This window comes from Meleagris gallopavo, chromosome 1 (assembly GCF_905368555.1).
Source record: "Meleagris gallopavo chromosome 1, MGAL_WU_HG_1.1, whole genome shotgun sequence".
Taxonomy (NCBI): Eukaryota; Metazoa; Chordata; class Aves; order Galliformes; family Phasianidae; genus Meleagris; species Meleagris gallopavo.
Window position 1 is genome coordinate 166610765 of NC_139404.1, and position 23321 is coordinate 166634085.

The 23321-nt window shown below is 41.5% G+C and overlaps 2 protein-coding genes across 9 annotated transcripts in view; one reads left to right on the forward strand and one right to left on the reverse strand.

Annotated features, from left to right (window-relative positions):
- RB1 (RB transcriptional corepressor 1) overlaps positions 1-17631 on the forward strand; it is a 77530-nt gene extending 59899 nt beyond the window's left edge. Inside the window, 10 exon segments of the mRNA XM_085215856.1 lie at positions 9221-9339; positions 9823-9968; positions 10975-11120; positions 11710-11814; positions 12743-12856; positions 12947-13113; positions 13943-13973; positions 14461-14603; positions 15207-15256; positions 15868-17631. Coding sequence (XP_085071982.1) covers positions 9221-9339; positions 9823-9968; positions 10975-11120; positions 11710-11814; positions 12743-12856; positions 12947-13113; positions 13943-13973; positions 14461-14603; positions 15207-15256; positions 15868-15941 — 1095 coding nt within the window. The 3' untranslated portion in view covers positions 15942-17631.
- Positions 17632-19112: 1481 nt separating this feature from the next.
- Positions 19113-23321, reverse strand: part of LOC100548427 (RCC1 and BTB domain-containing protein 2) — a 32264-nt gene continuing 28055 nt past the window's right edge. For all 8 annotated transcript variants that reach the window (XM_085215864.1, XM_085215857.1, XM_085215859.1 and 5 more), the window contains one exon: positions 19113-23078. In XM_085215864.1, coding sequence (XP_085071990.1) covers positions 22972-23078 — 107 coding nt within the window. In that variant the 3' untranslated portion in view covers positions 19113-22971. The remainder of the gene's footprint in view (positions 23079-23321) is intronic.

Here is a 23321-nt window from a genome sequence, read left to right on the forward strand (position 1 = left end):
TTCTTTGCCTCATTTCCTACCTTAAACTATACAATGCATGTTGCAAGTCACAGTAATTTTTACTTTTCAGTATCATACATTGTTCTGTTCTTACTGCAGCTTCTTAACGTGACTTGTCCCAGCTCATGCTCCTTTTCTAGAGGATTGCGCTTTCAGTATTTGCAACTCATGGTAGCAGTCCATGTTCTCATGGCAGATTTTTTGGTGTATCTGATTTTGTCCAATTGAAAACTCAGCAAAAAAGATAGTGTTGTGCTTTTTAAAAAAGGGCTGTGTGCAGAGTTTCCTGGCACGCTCATTGCTTCAACTGGATTAAGAGATTTGTTGGTGATATATTATGCCTACGTTTGTCCAGCTAATGAGAAACTGGGAAGAAAATGAGACTTGAAACTGAATTGTTGACTTAAACCGAAAATCTAAGAGATGCCACATTGCTGGTACCTGAAGGATACTTAAATGAAATGGTTTCTCGTGAGATACGTGTTGCCAGTTAAGTCAGAGGTTTTAGTGCTATGAATTCTTGCAGTGGATCATGCAGGGGCTGAGCTGGTGCACCATGATCTGCATCCCAGCACAGAGAGAGAGCAATAAAACGAAGAGGTTACATGCTTGCTTCCTGCCTGATGTAGGGCAGGCAAAGTAGCTTGTTTTCATCAGCATGTCATTATGCTTGCTTGTTTTCTTCCACATTTAATGCTGCTTTGTAATCACAGTTGGAGTGTTTTGCCAGGTAGAAGATGAGAGATGTGAGAGCAGTGTCGTGTCTACGCTTGTACTTGGGAAAAATAATTCCTGGAACTCTTGATTTGTGGTTCTGGGAACAGTGACTGTGAAAGTCAATTAGAATAGAAACAACTAGAAAGAGGGAGCTTAGTGTGATACGGTGCTGTAACGATCTGCTTGGTTGTTACCACAGCAATTATAGAAATTCATCGTCTTTACCAAAGTAGGTATTTAGTGACCCAAATTTTCTTCTGAAGAAAGTAAGTGCTTAAGTGCTATTTTGCTCCTGAATGCAATGATTTTTCGTGTATGAGAATTAATTACAGAAGTATTGTTCTTAATACTTTTGGTCCTTTAATGCATCTCATCTTGCTTTGCTGACAAAGTCTTCACACTCTATAATGTTTTCACAGTTTAAGGTTGTTGATGCAGTTCTCAACCTCAAGATTTTTGGCAGGACATTTTGTTGCTGACTGATGCGTCGCCATTTCCGACAGTCCAATGGCTCTCGTCAAGAGGGTTTTAGTTTACATACTGTGCACAGTTTCTTGTGCTGAGAGAGAAAACACCAGTTCGAGTTCCCTTTGTCTTTGAGACCTTTGGCTTCTGCTTAAAAACCTTGGCAAGTTAGATGTGTCACAGATGACTCATACTGAAGTCCGGTTACAACTGGGAGCAAGGTAATAAACATGCTAATAACTTCAGATAAGGTTGTTTCTCTAGCAGCACTACCACTTCAGACCAAAGATCTATCTGGAAGAGGCGTGTGGCAGTTCCTCTGGGGAAAAACTAGCCTACAGTGTAATTTTTGTAGATAATGTTCAGTAAAAACACGTAGCAAGGGTTTTATTGTATTCTGTAGTGCTTTGTGGACCTTTGTGCATGGTTGTCTTTTGAAGCAAGGTGTTTTCTATGTTTGCAGTGTTTTTTGCTGGCTGCTTCCATGGCTGTACTCTCAGGCTGTATGCAAAAAGAACAGTTGTTTTTGGCTTTCAGTTTTGTTGCCTGCTAATTTAGTTTGATGACTTTTTTTTTGCTATGCTGTGGGTTACAGTACAGGCATAATGATAGTTCTATTTTAGTACTTTGCTAATAATTCTTTATACTTGGACTTCTGAGCCATGAGTTGGCATTTTACTCACACCGACTCTAAATATCTCGCCTTAAAATAACAGTGACTTCAGAGCCCTATGGATTGTAAACGTAAGGTCATTTTTCCCTTTGGTTTTGCTTTTGTCATTAAGTACTATGACTACTTTATCACCCAGTCATTGAAAATCACGAGATTTCTTTGCATTATCTTCCAGTTCTTGATGCTGGTGCTGCCACTGAAAGATGCTGGCTCATGTCATCCTACAGCTGCTTGTTTGTTTCTTTATTTGACCTTTTGTGCAAACGCTGGCATTGCCATACAGTGCTATACATAGGGAATCTGCCCAGAGTGTAAAACTAAGCCTGAGGCCTCCCTTGCCGAGTGGGTTTAAGCAAAACAAGAAACCCTCACCTAAAAGAAAGAAGAAAATCAGCAGAACAGAAAAAAGCACAGTTCTGTGGTTTGAGACTGTGTCTTTTAGTGCAATACTGGCTATGCTGACTTAGAGCAGTTGTGTAGTGAAGGTTTTAACGTGCTGAATATTAACTCCTTAGTTACTCAGAGAGCTTTGTTTTAAATTGTGGTTGAAGTTGTGTGAACGTTAAGCAGAAAGGCTGCTGAAGAAACATGTGGGAACCTACTGCAAGCCATGTGGCTTTCCCAAGGTCATCCTGAGTAGTTTAAACAAAGAAAGAGCTGAATGAAAATGTAGTCCTGTGCTTGTAGGCTGGTCTTCAAAACTCCTTTTGAAGCAGTTCTTTCAAAAGGTAGTTTCATTGTCATGGCAAATGGGAATGGCCTTAAAGCCCATGGTTCATTTTTCTCTTCAGTATTCGACTGGTGATTGGGTTATAGATGTGTCAGTTGCCTCATTGTGGAAGACCTTCCAGTGCCTGAAGGGAGCTTATAAGCAGAAGGGAGACCACTTTTTACACAGTCTAATAGTGATAGAACAAGGGGAAATGGCTTTAAACTGAAAAAAAACAAAAACAAAAACAAAAAAAAACAGGGAAATTTAGGCTAGATGTTAGGAAAAAATTATTTGCTCAGAGGATGGTGAGGCCCTGGCATAGGCTGCCCAGGGAGGCTGTGGATGGCCCCATCCCTGGAGGCATCTAAGACCAGGTTGGATGGGGCCCTGGGCAGCCTGAGCTGCTGGATGGCAGTTCTGATTGTGGTCAGGGATTGGAACTGGCTGGGCTTTAAGATCATTTCAACCTAGAGCATTCTATGATTCTTCTATCTTGTAGTGAGATGGTCCAGGATCTTTTGCTGAGCGACCTTGTGAAACACAGGGGGTTGGTTAATACAGAACCACCTGATGAAGAGCAGTCTTGGGAGTGGAGAGAAACTGTAAAGAGAAGCTGTAAAGATAATGGATTTACAGCCTTACTTAAAGCAACACTAGTTTAAAATGCATAGCCTGTCTGTTAGGACCTTACTTGCCTGCTGTTAACTGAAGAGATCTGAACACATTTCTCACTAAGCCTTCAGATATCTCTTTTTTTTTTTTTTTTTAGGAAACTGCTGTTTCCCCCATTAGAGTTGCTTGATTTCGTATTAATACATTTGTATATGTACTTGAGACTACCTAAAACAGGGTCTAAATCAGCTATGAAGGGTTCTAAATGTCAGACCACAAAATAATTGCTCTTTTTTTGGTGCAGTAACTGTTTCTTATTTTATAAGAAGCTGAAATGTGAGAGAACTGGCTTGAAAATTCCTAATAAGCTTGGGGCAAGGACATTCATTCAGATCTGCTGTTCATGTGCTTGCTGTCAAGGACTTCAAATCATTGGAGTTTACGTGATTTTAAATGCCATCAGTATGTGCTTGTCACTTCCTTGGTAGTTTATGACTTTCCAAACCTCTTGTGTGAAGAGGAAAGCCTTTCAGATGCCACAACTAGTTGTTTTTTCTCTACTTTTTTTTTTTCTTTCTTTCTTTCTCTGCCCATTACGCATTTAGATAAAAGGAGATTATCACAAGGCTTGATGACAGCATTACGTTCTGTAAACCAACATTATGCTGTTTTTTAAATACCAAAGATCACTAAGAAAGCCTCTTGTATTAAATAAACAAGTGCTCTAAGGAGTTAAAAGCAGATTGGACAATATTCTTATATGAGTTAAACTATTAGGCAGGTCAAGAAATGGAAGCAGAAGTTACATTTTTTGAAGTTAACACCAGGGCAGCCTGGCCTGGTGGTTGGCGACCCTGCACAGAGCAGGGGGTTGAAACTAGATGATCATTGTGGTCCTTTTCAACCCAGGCCATTCTATGATTCTATGATTGTACTGTAATTGTTAACGTTAATGTTTGTTTTAATGAACAAAAGTCCTAATAGAATCATAACTTAATTAACGCAACTCATTTAGTAGGGGACGTGTACATGTAAATAAAACAAAAACGTTGTCCTTAGTCTTGTATTTCATATACCTTAAGACTGTGAAGTATATTTTGCTGTGACAGACCTAACCTAATTCAGAATTCTCAATGCCATTTCTTGTGTAACCTTTCTGAAATACAACTGCAAACATTCTGCTTTCCAAGCGTGTAATTCTGTCATGAACAAGAGAAATGGGAATTGGTAGTTCCCATGCAGTCTTTGTGCTTTCATTCCAAAGTTGTCAATTCTAAATTGGCTTTGTTTCGCCTTGCAAAATCACATCCACCTTTTATCATAGTATGAAGAAACACGTTTCTTAATGTGATGTATTGCGTTGATCGACTCAGTAATTTGTGATGGTGTTAATTGTTACAAAACAATGTTACTGGGCATTGAGACACACGGTCCAGTGATAAACATCGTAGTAAAATTTATGGTGGACAAATAATTGGAAATTGAAAATCAATTAGAAAACTACCATAAGGAATGGAAGTGTATAGCAGTAGAAAACAAGAACAAAAACAAAAGCAGACTTTAAAATATTATAAACTGTCAATTTATAAAAATTATAAACTGCCTGAGAGGAAAGCTGCTCTGGGACTTCCTTTATAGTCAGTGAAGTACACCCCAACCCAAAAGGGCAGTTGTCCTCTGTATTTAAGGCCATAGGTCATTTGTTTAATCTTTTCATGGAAACCAAAGTCCAATTAAACATAGAGTTGGGACAGAGCTAATGTAAAGATGAGGAAAGTGGGAAGCATCCATGTGTCCTGTAGTTTCATCATAGCCAAATAAAGATTAGCCAACAAGAAATTCAACCTGTTTTGTCCACAAAAGGAGCTTGCAGGCTGGGGCAAAATGACTGCAAGTGTTTGCAGTGCAGCTATCATCACTCCCTAATCTGCCCCCCATAGAATCATAGAATTATAAAATCACCAAGGTTGGAAAAGACCCATGGGATCACCCAGTCCAACCATCCACCCATCACCAATAGTTCTCCCTAAACCATGTCCCTCAACACAACGTCCAAACGTTCCTTGAACACCTCCAGGCCTGGTGACTCAGTAATGCCCAGTTTGGTTTTGCAGAGTTATGGTTAGAGGGGAACAAGTCACATTTCTATCTGTTACTGATAGTTACTGATAGTTACTGATTCTACTGCCAATGCCTATTTGACTGTGAGAAATTTTAGCTCTCATGTCCTTCCTCCTTGAAGTGGAGCTTGGCTAGCTGATGCATGGAAGATTCAAATTAAAAGCAGCATTTCATTTTATCAGTAAAATTTATTCTGTGAGCGCATCTAGTATTATGAATCACTTGCTTGGCATTGAAGTAAAAACTGTGCAAAACCCCTTTCATGTGAAAAGAATGCATTGGAGGTGACCTGTTGACCTGACGTGTTGCTTAAAAGCTTTAGAAAGCAATATAAAATTTGTACTAGATAGTGTGAATAATGTCACTTTAAAAAGAAGTTACTGATAAACATTCCAGCAAGATAAAGCTGGACCTGGGGGTTAAAGTTCTTTTGTGACTTACTCAGAGGACTGGTAAATTGTCTGCTTATTGACATTACGCTTCATCGGTTCAAGCAAGATGTAGAGTCTTGAATACCAAACAGTGTAACCGAAGCCAATCAGAATTTGCACCAATAAACTCTGGTTAGTACATTTCCTTGGAAAATCACTGCAAGCTGCAGAACACACTTCGCTATATAGAAGAACTTTCATGTTCAAATGTAAAGGGAGAAGTCAAGGTTATAATTAAACCCATCAGCAACTGATGAATGTTGTACGGCGGAGGGTAGATGCATTTGCAAAAAACTCACCTCTCTGTGTTTCAACATCTTTCAACAGTATCTGGTTTTCATTTGATCATTGTGGCTGTGCATTTGGAAAGCTACAAATAATAGTGGTTTTTCTCCCTGGGAGAAACATAGCACATATGGTTTTACCATGGAAATTGTGATTATCACGATGCTCACCTTCCTTTTCACCAAGTCAAAAAAATAAATGTGCAAATCCCATCACTGACACAGTTTTCTGCAGGCTTTTCAAGAAACCAAGTTTTGCCATAGGTCTCCCACTGAGTCATTGTTTTAAGATGTCCAGCCATTGCTGGGAACCAACTGGGATGTGACAGCCGCTTATTTATGATCATACACTGTTAACCACTGGCTTAATGAGAATTCTGGGGAGCCAGAAAAGGCACACTGGACTTGCTGTGTCTTGCTGCTCTAAGTAGATTTTGCAACACAGTGTATATTTTCTTGCTTATTGTACTTCATCTAACTGGTGGAAAGTAGGACATCTCATAAATCCTTGTAGGATAAAATCCAAGGTGAAAATCAGTTAATTTAATGGGTTGTTGTGAGTAAATGCAGAAGTTTCATACTTGCTGTTTTCTTCTCTTTCCTGCTTGCTCCCAACCTTAGAGTGGTTGCTGCCCTGACCTTAATGCTTCTTCTGGCTCTCTTGGCTCAATTCTCTGCAGAGCTGATTTAACTCAAAATCATGTTTTGCATTTTCTGTTGACTTTCTGCCATTTTGTTGCATCGTATTGACCTGTGCAGAGGCTGAATTAATGTCAACACTAGCAAATAGGGGGAAAGGAACAGGGAAAATGATGTAAAAGTAGGCAGAACTTTTTCATAGGTAGCAAGCTGCAGTGTCCTTTCTCACTATCTTGTTATCAGAGAGTTTAATGCTGGAGTTCAAGGAGTGTTTGGACAACGCTCTCTGACATAGTTTTTTGGATGTTGGGTGATGCTGCATGGAGCCAAGAGTTGGACTTGGTGATCCTTATGGGTTCCTTCCAACTTGGGATATCCTGTGATTATCTGTAATGAAATCGCACTCCGTGCAGTGACAGTCGGAGCAGGAGGACCTGGAACTGGAAGTGTTAACTTCAAAAACTGCAACTTCTGCTTCCATTTCTTGACCTGTCCCTCCCTCGCCCTCCATCAATTCCATTTCCTTTTACTGATGCTTTATAGAAAACAATACTTTTCCACTTATTAGTAATTAAAATGCGGATCAAATGAGGTGAGATTTCTCTTAGTTGAGGAATGAGATATTTTCACCATGAATTAGTGACTGCTCTTGGAAAGAAACTTGGATCCTTCAGAGCATAGTGACATGCTGGTGGGAATAATAAAAAGGAAGAGACAAAGTGGCCAGAAGAATGAGAAGTGGAGAAGGTTATGTCTGTGCATTTCCAGCAAGAGCAGCACTGAAAGAAACAAGTGAGAAGCACGTGCACTCCTAAATACAAGGAAAGATGATGCAAACTAGTCCAAGGTCGGGTTGAGAAATGATGGAGAAATAACTCTGTGGTTATGAGTCAGTAACTTATGTTTTGTTCTGTTATGAATGGAACAGCTTCAGTATTGCTCAAAAGCACAACTTACAAATTACACAGTATGAAAAGTTGTGAATCTCAAGTCACTCTCATCTTATTGATCTGACTTGGTAGTCGATAAACTTCAGAAGCAAAGGGCTCTTTTTTTTTTTCCTACAGTGAAGACTTAATTAAAAGAGTCTTAATGCAGGTTTTAATACTAATAGAACTGGCCTGATCTTGCTAGATGTTTTCTTATGACCTTCAGCCAAGTGATGCAACTTGCTTGACTGCATGCTGCATACCTGGCTGTTATTGTATGTAAAGATTTGTCATTTGTGCTGTCATATTTTAGTAACACATGAACTTGTAGAACCAAACAGACCTTGGACAGCAAAATGATGCTTTATGCAGGAAGTGTTGAGCTGATCGATTTTGTGGCTTTTAGGGGACTGTTAGGAGGAAAATGCTGCATTTCTGGTTGTGCCCCCCTTTGTTCCCTGTCTGTAGGAGTACTGCTTTCCACTCTGAAGAGGCAGCTGCTTTTTATAAGCTGTTCTTCCATTGCTTCTGGATTTCTCATGCTGCATTCTTGCAAAGGAACATTATCCACAAGGATGGGAGTCATGTTTAAAGAAGATGTAACAAACAGGAGCCAGCAACCTGGTGTTTTCAGAATTAATTATAACTATGGTGCCAAAGTATTTTCCCTTGCAATCTTGATGTCTCAGCAGAATTCTACTGCATACGTGACGCACAAACAACAAAAGCCTGAGACACTGTTTCTGCAGGACTACTGTTTATTACTCATGTCAGCAGTACTACTAACGTTACATCAGCCAGATCCATCCTCATTTCACTTAAATCCTCTCTTCGTTGCTTCCTACCTTGAGCTCTTAGTAGGTTCAGGCTTATTCCAGCTGCCTTACCTAATGTCCAAATAATTCACTTTAAAATTAAAATGTGTGGACTCTTGGAGGGGGCAAAAGAAAATAAAAATATCGGACATGTCTTATAATATCAGACTGCTGTTTCCATGTCTCTCCAACAGCACGCCCGTTGAATACAGGGACAGTAACCTACCAAAGTAGGATCAGGTCACTGTAGTTTTAAGATCTCAGTCGGGTATAAGGGCAGAGACTTAATGCATGTGGAGTTACCATAGCAATTGCCAGAGGTAGGTCTGGGACAATCACATCCAGAAATGATATTGCAGAAATTTGAATTGTTCCCACTGCAGTTAGATGAGTTATGAATGTGTTTTGTATGTTATCTATTACATGTGAAATGTTGGGTAGGTTCTGGAGCAGAAATGGTACCTTTCTTTCATTGGTACCTTTCAGTTACCCAAGTGTTGTTAGGGATCATGACCTTTTGTAATCATACTTGATGTACCCATGTGCTTTTCTCTTTAGGAGTGGCTATTTAATAGGAAATAGTAAGAAACTCTAGAATGCCTCAAACTGTATCTAATAGACTGCTTATAGAAGTTTGGTGTGTTTTAATAGTTACAATTGATTGATACCCTGACGAGTTGCATACTCTGAAGTATTTCAAGGCATTAAGCTCCTGTTGAGCAGCATGTTTTGGAGGTTATTTTTTAGAGAAGGAACAATGTCTGTCCAGTCTGGCTGGCTTTTCTCAGTGTAATGTACTCTTACTGGGATTTTTTTTTCTAGGATTCACCTCTGTTTGATCTTATCAAGCAGTCAAAAGAACGAGAAGGTCAGACCGATCAACCTGAGCCCACTTCCACCCTAAATCTGCCTCTCCAACATAACCACACTGCAGCAGATCTGTAAGTGATGCATATGCTTGATGTCTAGTGAAATGTATAGTTGATATCTCCCTTAATATTTAAGTCCAGGCCCCATCAAACTTGTATTTGCAAACTGTTTTCTTCCTTACCTAGGAATAAATAAGTCTTCTTATCAGAAAAATGTTTTTGGCTGGGTGTTAGTTGAAGTTGAAGCGAGTGGAAGGGTGTGAGTTTTGAGAGGAGAAGGGAAGGAAGAGAGAAAGGTGGAGCAGCTCCATTGTGTGCTGTCACTAACACATTTCTCTTGCTGTTTTGAGCTGTAGAAGGAAAGAATACAGATTAGTATTTAATCAATTCATTCAATAATTTGAATTGTTAATTTATAATATGAGAATAACAGGTTACAGTACCAATTTGTTTCCCCTACTGGAGGAGAGAGAAGAGTTTGTTCCAATATTATTCATGTAAAATTGTTCCTTTATTCTTTGATGATAAAATGCTTAATAGAAGTTAAATCCCCAGGTATCTTTCTCCTGTGAGATCTCCTAAGAAGAAAGCATCTGGACACCCTCAAAGCAGTACTTCTAATCCAGATGCTCAGCCATCTGCGACCTCACAAACACAGAAGCCACAGAAATCTACCTCCCTCTCTCTGTTCTACAAAAAAGGTTTGTTGCTACTGCACATACTGAAGTTGCAAAGTTTCTTCTTGTTATTTATCCTTTTCAGGTCTCAGCATTACTGAATAGGTTATAACAGATATGTAGCAAACACGGTACAAACTCTTAACTGCCACTGAAAGAAATAATAAAAAGTTACCAGAAGGTTAATACATGCACTCTACATGGAATCATACAGAGATTAAGGTTGGAAATCACCTCTAAGATCATCTAGTCCAACCATCAGCTCATCCCCACCATGCCCACTGACCATGTCCCTCAGTGCCACATCCACACAGGTCTTAAACACCTGCAGGGTCAGTGGTTCCACCACCTCCCTAGGCAGCCATTCAGCAGCACTCTCTGGGCCTGGCCATCCAGCCAGCTTTTACCCATGTAAGAGTATGCCTCTCCAAGCCATGAGTCACCAGTTTCTCTAGGAGAACACTGTGGGAGACAGAGCCAAAAGCTCTACTAAGTCTAGGTAGACTTCATCCACAATCTTTCTCTCATTCACTAGGCATATTAAATTTCAACTGAAAGTTTATCTACTGTTTGTAAGAATGACCATATTAGCTCTGATGAAGAGTTCTTCTATCATCTTTTTCCAATGTTGACCACAAATAGGTGTCGTGGGCAACTTAAGAGCTGGGCAAGCGTATGTGGAGATTCCCCTGAAATGCTTTCCCAAGCTTTGACTTTTTCCAGCTCAGGGTATTCCTGAGCTTTCTGCAGTGTGTCTGTTTAATAACTCACAATAGACTAATTTTCCAAATGTTTGTCAAGACTTTTTAACCAACATTTTTAGCATGCACATGTACAATGCATCCGCAGTGTAGACTTCCAGATGTCCACTACCTGTTGTATCGAGTCTTTTCCATTCATTTTGAACCTGGCTACTTCATTTCATGGGTTGTAGCTCTTGTGGTAGGACTTGGTAAACACTTAATTGCTGCCCATTCTCCATCACATTCCTCTTATTTTGTATACCTCCTATTTTCTTTCGTTTCTCAAGTGTTTCGATTGGCCTATCTTCGATTGCATACCCTGTTCTTTCGGCTTCTCTCTGAACATCCTGACCTGGAACCATTGATCTGGACCCTCTTCCAGCACACACTGCAAAATGAGTATGAGCTTATGAGAGACAGGCACTTGGACCAGGTAACATTTTTAAAAAGTAAAACATAAGGTTTGAAAAGGCTTTCCTGAGGAGAAATGTTCCTTACACATTCTTAAGATGTCAAAAATTATAATCTTGAGGGTTTTTTTTCTGTTGATGACTCAAAGCAGAAATTAATTTAGTTAAGTGTCCTTTTGATCATCTCAGGTTTGCTTGTTAGATTTTTTTTACTATCAAATATCCAAAATACCATTTATAGCTATTTTCAAAATAATGACCAGAGACTGTTAATTTTTATAAGAAAATACTGATTTTCCTTGAGAAGATGTTTGGCTGAATCACCTTTTTTATTGTAGCCTGACGTTGCAGTAAGCAAAATGAGTTTCAGAAGCTGGCTTAGAGAGCACAACCAGTAACAGCTTATAAACTGAGCTTTTGCTTTTGTTTCCTAATGACGGTTCATGAAATACAGATTAAAACTCAGTAGCAAAGCTTCACAATGCTGGAGTTTCTTTCTGTGTTAAAAGGAAGAAAGCATCAACTAGCAGAGAAAAAAGGATTTCTAAACTGGAAATGAAAACCCATCTTATTTACTGCATTTCCTGTTGTCTTTTCCTGTTTCATTAATAGATCATGATGTGTTCCATGTATGGCATATGCAAAGTAAAGAATGTGGATCTTAGATTTAAAACAATAGTTTCTGCATACAAAGAGCTGCCCAATACAAATCAAGAGGTATGGAAATTCTTTAATATTGTCCCTCCATAAAATTGTTATAAATTACTTGCTTACTTCTTTGTCTTAAAAAAAAGCAACCCACAAAACAAGCTACACACAAGGATAGGAATGTTCATTACAAACTGTCCACATGCTTCATTATATTCTGGGGAGACCTCATTGTGGCCTCCCAGTACTTGAAGGGAGCGTACAAACAGGAGGGGGAACGGCTGTTTATGAGGGTGGACAGTGATAGGACAAGGGGGAATGGTTTTAAACAGAGACAGGAGAGGTTCAGGTTAGATAGTAGGAGGAAGTTCTTCACACACAGGATGGTGATGCACTGGAACAGGTTGCCCAAGGAGGTTGTGATGCCCCATCCCTGGAGGCATTCAAGGCCAGGCTGGATGTGGCTCTGGGCAGCCTGGTCTGGTGGTTGGTGACCCTGCACGTAGCAGGGGGTTGAAAGTGGATGATCATTGTGGTCCTTTTCAACCTAGGCCATTCTATGATTCTATATATTCGCCCTACAGAGTAGAAAATTAGCTCTAATACTAAGTATCTCTGTAAGCATCTTGCAAAATAGTGAATATGTTGAACCAATGTTAGTTTTCAGAAAGCAAATTTCCTCCTGCCCTTTTAATTAAAGATAGCAAGTAACAGTTTATGATTCTATTTGGAGACTAGATGAGAAGTTCAAGTGTAGTACTGATAGGGTTTTTCAAAAGCGGCTTAAATTCCTTTAAGAACTACTTAACTTTCCTGGAACATTTAGGGGGAGTAGACAGATTACTTATTTCAGCTGTCTTAAGTAAAAAATATGGTCATATGTCAAACAGGTATATATGGAAAGGCCTGTTACAGTTGCAGGCTTGATTCTAACATGAAAAAGCTCATTAAGGCGCTTACAAACAAAAGAACTTAATTTTTATTTCTCACTCTGCAGACTTTCAAACGTGTTCTTATCAGAGAAGAGCAGTATGACTCCATTATAGTCTTCTACAACTTAGTGTTCATGCAGAAACTGAAGACAAACATCCTACAGTATGCCTCCAACAGGGTAAGGTGTTAGTTGTATCCTGAACTGTTTATTTAATAGAATAGGAATTTATAGATGATAAAACCTTCTGATACTGTTATTTTTTTATAGCCTCCTACGCTGTCACCTATCCCACACATTCCTCGCAGCCCCTACCAGTTTTCCAATTCTCCTCGGCGTGTCCCTGCAGGCAATAACATCTACATCTCACCCTTGAAGAGCCCTTACAAATTCTCTGATGGGTTTCAGTCTCCCACAAAGATGACTCCGAGGTCCAGGTACGTTGGTTACAAACATTTCAGTGAGTGGAGTGATTGGGAGATAGGATAGGTACATGATAGGTAGTGATAGGACAAGGGGGAATGGTTTTAAACTAAAGGAAGGGAGATTTAGGTTGGATGTCAGGGGGAAGTTCTTTACAGAGAGAGTGGTGAGGTGCTGGCACAGGCTGCCCAAAGAGGTTGTGGATGCCCCGTCCCTGGAGGTGTTCAAGGCCTGGTTGGATAGGGCCCTGGGCAGCCTGGTCTAGTATTAAATGGGGAGGTTGGTGGCCCTGCCTGTGGCAGGGGGTTGGAGCTTCATGATCCTTGAGGTCTCTTCCAACCCGGGCCATTCTGTGATTCAAACTGTGGGTCACTGGCTCTTAGCAGAGGATGACAGCAAAGGAGTGATATTACCTGTAAACAGCATTTCCATCTCAGAATTGAAAAGCCTGTGCAAATCTGTAGTGGGCTTTTCCAACTAGGGTATGCTATCACATGTTTTAGGTTGAAGACTTATATGGGTTTGATTAGCAAACATCTAAAAGTAATGATTAAGGGCTGATTATCAGGTACTCAGCATTTCCTTTTGATAAGGGCTGGGCTGTGTGGATCTTTCATTCTTCCAAGCCACAGCTTCTCATTTATCAGTATAGGATGGTGGATTTGACAATTAGGCTTTCACCGGTCCTAATGGAAATGTGAATAATCTGAATGCAGCAAAGCACAGTTTAAGTTTGCACTGTTAAAGAGCTTCATTAATGCCTTAAGAAAGTCTGTGCAAATTAATGGGTGCTTCTCTGTGGAGGGCAGCTTCACTGAAATGCTTGTTTTCTTCCTTCGGCAGAATTCTGGTGTCAATTGGTGAAACGTTTGGGGTAAGTTTTACAGTTCTGATTGTCTGCTCTTGAATGCATGGTGTTAGAGGCACGGGGTAGCCTGCTGGCAGCCAGAGAGCTGGCTCATGGCTCTCGTTTCATGTAGTCATTTTATGGAATTTGTAAGCACAAAGATTACAGGGATGTTCCGTTCACTTCTTTCAAATATTCAGACTTAGCTTTTAAAAAGTATAGCATTGTATTTTAGTTGTTGTGGAAGGAGCTTCCTCCTTGGAAGCATTCAAGGCCAGGCTGTATGGAACTTTGAGCAACCTGGTCTAGAGGGAGGTGTCCCTGCCTATAGCAGGAGGTTGGAACTACATGATCTTAAAGGTCCCTTCCAACCCAAACCATTCTATGATTCTGCAGTTAGAGTTCTTAGGCTGCAGACTCACAGAGCTGGTAACTTTTTAGTGGATAATTGGGGAAGTTTGAGTAATTTCAAGATTTATTGACCAACTCTTTCACTATTTTCTTGTGATTTCAGACTTCTGAAAAGTTTCAAAAAATAAACCAGATGGTGTGCAACAGCGAGAGCCACGTAAAGCGCAGTGCAGAGCCCAGCGATGCCCCTAAGCCACTGAAGAGGCTGCGCTTCGATATAGAAGGGCAAGATGAGGCAGATGGAGGGTAGGAGATTGATGGTGGCTTTCTGCTAAACTGCTTAGGCTTGGTTCACGGGGCCCCCAGAATGCATCCTAACTTCTGTTCGAGGGTGGTGACGCACTGGAACAGGTTGCCCAAGGAGGCTGTGGATGCCCCATCCCTGGAGGCGTTCAAGGCCAGGCTGGATGTGGCTCTGGGCAGCCTGGTCTGGTGGTTGGTGACCGTGCACATAGCAGGGGGTTTGAAACTAGATGATCACTGTGGTCCTTTTCAAGTCAGGCCATTCTATGATTCTGTTTATTTCTGAACTTCCATAAATACATTAAACAAGGGACGGAGCAAAATACTTAATTGGACATCGGGTGTTAAAAGCAAGGATGTATTCAGTGCCTCACACCCAGGTATTTATGCTGAGGGCCAAATTGTGCTGTTGTTTTTAGCCACTCTTTAAAAATATTTTTTTAGACGTATGAGAAATAAAACGTCTCTTGAGTTTACTGTAGAGGAAAATAGAGTTTGTATCTTTATAAGATGAGGCAATAGCAATGAAATGAACTAACCCTGATTTATGTGGGTGGGGTTTTTTTGTTTTTAACTTCCCTTTAATCGAATGCTTTCTATCTGCAGCAAACACCTGCCCCAGGAGTCCAAGTTCCAACAAAAGCTTGCAGAAATGAGTGAGTATTATTCTTCTGGTAACTCCTCAGCAGTGAGTACCTCGCATAAAACAGTTTGTGTCAATTCAGACAAAAACACTGTTCAACACTGCTATCATTTCAGTGCTTAGTTTTTGGACTTGCTCCACTGAAACACAGATGATCAAATGAAAATCCTCCAAAGCCTCTTCGGTGCTGTTAAATGGCACAATGGCATAGAAGTGCTAGAAAATGAGCATGATGTGTTCATCTTTAATATCAGAATTCTTAAAAGGGAATTAAATGATTTGCTGTGCTCTGGGATGTGGCACTGCTCAGCCCATGGGGACTGGGGCAGCACAGCGCAGCCCCGCGTGAAGCTGCCCATTGCTTGTCTGAAGGGTGAAATGGCAAAAGGGAGGCACAGTAGCAAGGAGAGCTTCAGTGCGTGGGTGAATTCCTTCAGGTGTGTGACATTAAGCAAGAATTGCTGAAATAACACCATTATGCATATAGTTAAAAGTGCAGAATTTGTTTCATTTAGAAGAGCGTACTTCTATTATTTCTTGGGTCATGACCAATTTGTGCAAGAAATAATCACGTCCAAAATACTTTTGAAGGAAGCATTTAACTCCATTCATTTTTCTTTCTAGCATCTACTCGAACAAGAATGCAGAAGCAGAAACTGAACGATGGAAACGATACCTCAGCCAATGAAGAAAAGTGAGATTCTCCTCAGGACCAGGGGCTGCTGCAGGCCCTCCCAGCTTTTGTTTTACTGCCTTCATTCATTGAGTTGCTTTTTCAGTCGCTTTTATCTCAAACCGATAGTTGAAAACCTTTGGACTTCTTTATTTTTTTCAAGGTTTTTCATGATACTTTGCCTTATGATGTAGCATGTATGCGATGTAAGCCACTGAATTTAATTTATATATTTTCAGAGGATTTTAAAAACCAGCTTGGAAAGTGTCTTAGTTTGCTATTGCAGCGTTACGGATTGAAGCCAGTTCAGTCTACCTGGATTGAATTTTTTCTGTCTCAAGACAAAATGTTAGCTAGGGATCTGAAGTGCACTAATTTTACTTCTTAAATTTCATTTTAATGTCGGATCTCAAAGCATTATTTGCAAATATTGAAAATTAGGGGTCAGACCGCAAGGATTTCTGTCTCTGTGTGTAAACACATCCAAGTCCCATTAACTTAAGCTGCACAGCAGCAGTGGAGGGTCAGGGTCTCCTTGGAGAGGCAGGAAGCAGTGAACACATCGTGTTAGCACTACTACTGAAAGCAGTGAGCTGTGCTGTACCTCAGGTACGTCCCATTCTGCAGTTCCCCAGCTCTCACACCACACAATTCAGAGGCCCAGCTTCAATTTCATTGAATCTCACAGAGATTGAATCCCACGAAGCAAAAAGGTGCATTCCCAAATGCAAAGTACCACGTTGTGCACTTTCATATCTTGGAAAAGCTTGATTTAAAAAAAAACAAACTATAAGTAGAACACCCCCAACCTACGTCACACCTCACACACAGAAGATGGCAGAGATCTCACGACGTAGGATTCTCTTGCACCTCACAGCACAGAGCTGTGGGCCTGAGGCGGTGCCTTACCCAAAAGGCAGAGCTCAACAGGCAACTTGGGAACAAATGTTTTTAAGTGTATTTATAAGTTATGGATTCAGATAGTGGATTTTTTTTTTTTCTTGCAGTGATAAAAGGTCTGCAGAATAGCCAACTAAGAGAAAAGGATGTTTTATTTCTAGAGAACTAAATACAATAAATGAGTTGCCACTTTTTTTAAATGACCCATTTGAATGAAATCTAGCTCTTAGCAGCTGCTTAAATTGAAAGATAGGGTAGCAAAGCATGCTGCTCATCACACAACAACACTTCTCTGCATAGAAGGTGTTTAGAAATGGTGTAGTGAACCTAAAATGCCTACAGTAGTGCCTGCTGAAGACCAGTTGTGGTGTTGACCAAAAGCTGAACCCGGAGCCAGAGAAACCTCCACAAATGACACACTGATTGGTCACTGAATTGTAAAATGAAACCGAATTATTTTTTTATTCTCAGCACAGCTTCAACTTTCGTCCTGAAGAATGTACAGAAGTGTTAAGAGTACATTACGTTTATTTTTTCACTTACCAGAGTTTTACAGACAGGATGTGTGTTACACTGGGGCTCACTGGTCACAAGCTCTGTTACAGCAGCTGAAGTTCTTCAGTGATCCTCGGGTGAGAGCGCTGCAGGCACGACATGACAGAGCCCCACACCTAACAGATCTCCTAGTGCTTGACTGTGACACTGTGTGTGTTTGTTCCAACAGATTGAAGGCTTTACATCAAATGTATGGCAATATTTTATACAACTCATCCGTTTATCTTCTTTCAAGATGAAATAAAATAGCTTTTAAAAGATCTTTAGTTGGTGGCTTTATTAGATGAGAAGGCTGCTTTTTCTGGTAACTGTGCCCATCTATGTCACACTTCCTCCATGATTCTGCAGCTGATACGAGCAGAAGCTGCTCCATCAGGAGAGGGAATGGCCTCAAGTCGTGACAGGGGAGGCTCAGGTTGGTTATTAGGAAACATTTCTTCTCAGAAAGAGCGGTGAGGCACTGGCACAGGCTGCCCAGGGAGGTGGTGGAGTCACCATTCCTGCAGGTGTTCAAGAATGTGGATGTGGCACTGAGGGACGTGGTGAGTGGGCGTGGTGGGATGGGCTGATGGTTGGACTAGGTGGTCTTGGTGGTCTTTTCCAACCTTAATGATTCTGTGTCTGAGTTCATCTGGAACTGTTCCTGATGGATCTTTTGCTCCAGAGTTATCGCTGGTAACGCCTCTGCCCACATGTAGCTGCTTCACGTCCTGCATTGCCACCACAGCCCTTGCAGAGGTGCCTGAACCCTTCAGAGACATTAGTGTTCACATCACCACCACTTTTCACGATGGATTCTTTTGTTCTGAGAACTGCTCGAAATAGCCCAGTGTGTCAGAGAGCAGCATGAGCTGCCACGGCCTTCTGGGCCAGGTGTCCGGCTGCAGGCAGGCAGGCAGGCAGGCAGCCCCACACACTTCCTGTGCTTTATGAGCCCGTAGGTGCCTCACGGCTCTGCTGAGCTTGCAGTGCTATTTGAGGAACCGACAGGCATGACATAACGCCCAGAGCACAAAGAGCACTCGCTAAATCACCAGCCCCCGCCCCTCTAAAAACACTTCATCAGCTGTATGCAGATACGTGTGCAGACGGGCATCCTGCAATTAGCAGCCTTCTAATCAAGGTTTGCAATCTTACTGTTCTTAAGTAGCCATCTCACCGCAAGACCTGACTTCAGAATGGCACAGATCATTGAACCAGGTTCCAGGATAAAAGAAGAGATGGATGGAAAAGTGACAGCATTTTGTGTGCTTCCGTGGAAAGGATCAAACTCCATCTGTGATCCCTGTGGAGGAATGGACAGCCCTGGGAAGAGGCTGCTCCCCTCCATTGGAGCCAAGGAGAGCTCAGCGCTTGGCCATGCGGGCGGCTCAAGATGGCGGTGCTGCTCCTGGAATAAGTTGACTATACTGTACATTTGCTTTAGAAGCTATTATTGGTTTGGGGTAATTTTATTGATTATTAAATCATTATCAGGGCATGAATTTATTTAAAAGGGGGGAATACACTTCGGGACATTCTGCAGCCCTTCTGCTTTGTCTGCTCTCCTCATCTTTATCTGGGGACAGCTATTTTCTTTAAAACACAAATATCTCTCCCAGATGTAGAATCTATTTCATTTTTCCCCTCATAACTGACTACAGTCAATTCAGTTCACAAATCTGAGCAAAAATTGTCAAACTTTCTTCCTTTCTTCTGAAAGGCAAAAAGATACAAAACAGTGCCAACCAGCCACTCACACTTCGCAAATACAATGGTGTTTTTATTAATGGTCTGTTAAACCAGGCAAGTTTATAAAGAAACAAGAAATCAGAACCTACTTGTATGTTCAGGCTGTAACCTTGCTGCATCGTTAGGTGGTACCCAGTGAGTCCTGGCTCTGTGGGGCAGCTGAGCACTTTGTTGTACAAGGAAAGCCTATGGAAGTGACTCAGCAGCTCACCCGGTACCAGGACTACCCACAGCACTGCAGTGCTGACTCTTCAGCAACTTAACCTTGAGGTGATCAGTTTCTTGTCATGTCTTTTCCTTGCAAATTCCACTCTGTGTTTCCCCTTCTTAAGCAAAGATCCATCTCTGAGCCCCAAACACATATTATGCTTGACCATATTCTCACATAACAATACCCTTTTTTGTCTGCGGTGTCCTAAAAAACAAGAACCACCTCCTTAAGTATTTAACCTGCAGGATCCACAGTTTAACTTCATTGCAGACCACTGTACAATGGCAAAATCCATCCTGAATTTCTTCCAAAATGCCCCCACAAGAGGGTTTCAAGCACATCTATGCACACGCATCCACGTTTAACCACTTACACCAGTATGTTTCTTAAACATTGACCATTAAGTGCCAAGGAAAGTGCATGCAAACAAAAGTTAGCAAATAAATAAATAGAAGTCTCTATGAATACAATGCCATCGCATCCAGAACCAACACTACGTATGGTGTGAGGGATAGCCAACACTGCCATACTACACCTATAGTTGCCTTTGTTCAGTGCAGAGATGCTTTCTCTCAAGACAAGGGTCTTTGCCAACCACAGTGAAATCGCAGCCAAGTTTTGCTGTGCACAGTAGGTGGGAAATCATACACAGGAAGGAAGTAATTTTTTTTTAAAAGGCACTGTTGGTTATGTTAAGCCAAAAAAAATGCCTTACTAAGAAAGCACGCTGTACTGACTGCTGTAGTTTCTATCTGGGGGTTTCAGGTTGTTGAACTGCCCTATGGACGTGAGCCAGAGTAGGAACGCGGCAGCACTGCCCAGGGATTTCTCTCCAGGGAGCCAGGCTCTTCCCTGAGCAGTGGACAGGTTTGATCAGATGTTGAGTAAAATAAAAAGTTTTTAAAAACTTTAGAATCTTAACACTTTGACAGTGGAAATATTTAGAGAACATTTTTTGAACTTAATTCCAGCTTCATAAATACCATGACTGGGTGGAGGAGCTTTTGCCCTTCCTACACAAAGCAGTGCTGCCCAACTGCCTCCGGCTCTCCTTGGCATCCAGCGGCTCTTTCGCCCCGATCTCCTCGGGTCCTACAAATGTGAGCTCTGTTGTTTGTCCAGGCTTGTGGCAGGCAGCCATGCTTCCCACCCACAGCTGCAGCCTTGCCTACAGCCAGTAGTGTCACAGAACCACAGAATAGCTCCGGTTGGAAGGGATCTTAAAGCCCCAACCCCCTGCCATGGGCAGTGCCACCCAGCAGCTCAGGCTGCCCAAGCCCCCATCCTACACAGCCTTGAGTGCCTCAGGAATGGGGGCATCCACAGCTTCACTGCCCTGTGAGTAAAGAATTACTTCCTAACATCCAAGGTCTTTTAGTTTTCCCCTTGTCCTATCACTATCTGCCCATGCAAGCCGCTACCCAAATGCAGGGCTGCAGCAGAGTCACTTGGTTCTTTGTGCTGCCAAGGCCACGCTGGCAGGTGACACTGGCAGTTCTCAGGCCCTGGGGTGCACAGGACTGAGATTTCACCATGACTGTCCCTGACTCAACCAAATGGGTAGGAATTCCCCAGCCTTGACTCACACAGTGTTGCCTTTTATCTGCACTCTCGATATGATCAGTGTTGGGCTACAGCACGGTGAACTTGTGCCCCACCTGAGAACAGTCTAATCTGTGTGCCTGAAGCAAGCCCTTTTTAACACAGAACTACTACAACACACCATTTTCCCCTTGGGGAAGTTGTGGTTTTGATGAGATGGCAATATGTACTGGAAAGTTTTGACCAGTTCTATTTGAACATAAAATACTGACGCAGCAGCTGAAGTATGGGTCTGTGCTGCTGGAGGAAGCTGTATGACTACAGGATGGCAAAATAAGCTCGTTAGCAGTAGATGATACAATATACTCCTAGTGACAGTTTGAGGGAAAAGCCCAAACTGCAAGTCATTTTTTAGCACAGCATTTTCCCAAAATAATCTGCTTCCAGCTTTCTCCCTAAGTCATTTTTGCCATCTGCACACCTTACCCATCCAATCACAACTGCAGAGACCAATGTGACGAGAGCATCTCCTCACTTCCCTTCTCTGAGAACTTGTTTCTCCTCTTCCTTCTCTTCAAGGAATACGACCGCTTAAGAAATAATTCTCTGATATGACAAAGGACAATAATTTCCACTTCAGAAATGAGGAAATGAGGCCGAGATCATTTAAAGGAATTAGGTTCTTAGAAACCACATTTGAGGATTGGAATAAGTCATCAGAGGAGTCTGGCAGGGCACGAGTCTGAGTGAAGGTGGCATGACACAGACCAGCACACCAAACCTGGCCATCCAGTTTTGTAAAATACTGCAGCCATAAAATACTACAGCTGCCTCTCCTGCTCTGTGAAGAGAAATTATTTCTCAGAGTTAATTCACAATTGCCTGTTAAAAAAAAATTCCAAGGAACTGCTCCATAAGCTCAGCATCTTCTGTAAGAGGGCAACCCTTCCTATGCGTAACGCAAGGTGGGATTTTATCTCAGCTCATGTTAGTCAGTTAGAAATTAAGTACCTACTCTGCCTCACCCATCCCACCCACCTCCATGGCCAGTGGACAACTCCTCTCATCTGACACAGGCACGGAATGCAACTGGTGGGGTCACCCGGAGAGGTATTGCAGCCCTGCCCAAAGGAGAACCTGAAACGACACACTCAGCAGGGTGTCCTTACTGCCACATGGGAAGAAGTGCGAGTTCCGCTTTTGTGATTTAATTCTAAGACCCATTTTATCACTTTATCTTCTTTTCCACTTTTCTTAAGATGATCTATTGGGAGACAAGCAGTAAGACAGGATTCAATGAGCAAATCTCAGTCGAACTTCCCTTTCCTTGAGGTTTTGTTTAGGTTTCTTTTTCCTGATAACAAGCAACGAGATGGTTTTCTGAGTGCTGTAACACAGCACCATAATTCATGTCCAGATAAATATGTTTGCTGTCCCACTGGGGCACCAGGGAGCATTTCTGGTGTAACAGAGAGGTTTCTTAATTGTCCAGAACAATGGGAATATTGGCCAGCAACTTCAAATTCTAATATCCAGCTGAAACCCTTCACAGTTTTAGTATTTACACTCCAAATAAACGTACAGTGAGACAAAACCTCCTCCCACACAGAAAGCTTCTCATCCTAAAGAATTTATAGTACTTTATCAAGTACTCAGAAACCAAGTTTGTCTCTAATCTGGATGACCTGGCACAAAGCAGTCTACTATGGCATATTAGCTTAGTTTGGTGATAGAAGTGTACTATGAAAGTTTTAGCAGCAAGGATGTCACTGCTCCATAAAATCCAGTTACAGGTTGTTTACATAAAAATAATATACTCAAAATAGCCAAGATAATGACAGCTTAGTTTGCTTGACTTTAAGTGGGAAAGGGTAGTTATTGCATTAGGTTTTGTTGTCAAATTCTGAATGCTGGCTCTCCCTACACACCTATGCTGTAGTCATCTTTTCAAACCAGTATGTTAGCAGACTTCAAGGCATTTCCCAAGCTGACGGACACTGAGTCTCTCTTCAAAGCTCTCCAGAGCAGAAGTATTCCCAGGAGGAATGAGGCTGTGCTCTTCAGCTTGGTGGTAGTCAGCTCTCAATTTCGGAATGCTCCCACTCTGCTTGCTTTGCTAATGAAGTTTTTCAGGAGATCGTGGTCCATTTCTGCAAAGCCTTGAGTTTGTGTTACAACAGTTAAGTGGTTTATGCAAAATCTGAAGCAAAACTCTTCCAAGTCCTAAAAACAAAGAGAATTAATTTATAATATGAATGACTGACAGCAAAATTATGATATTCTCCTCTTCCAAATCTATCATTTAATAAGCAGGCACCATATCAATGACCAACCCTTTTTTGATCAGTTTCATTAGATCACAAATGATAGGATGAAAATTGTAAATACAAAGTTTGCCACATTGTACATTAGAATCACACCTAAAAATAATCTGTGGCAGCAGATCTTTGTATTTCCTGAGGACAG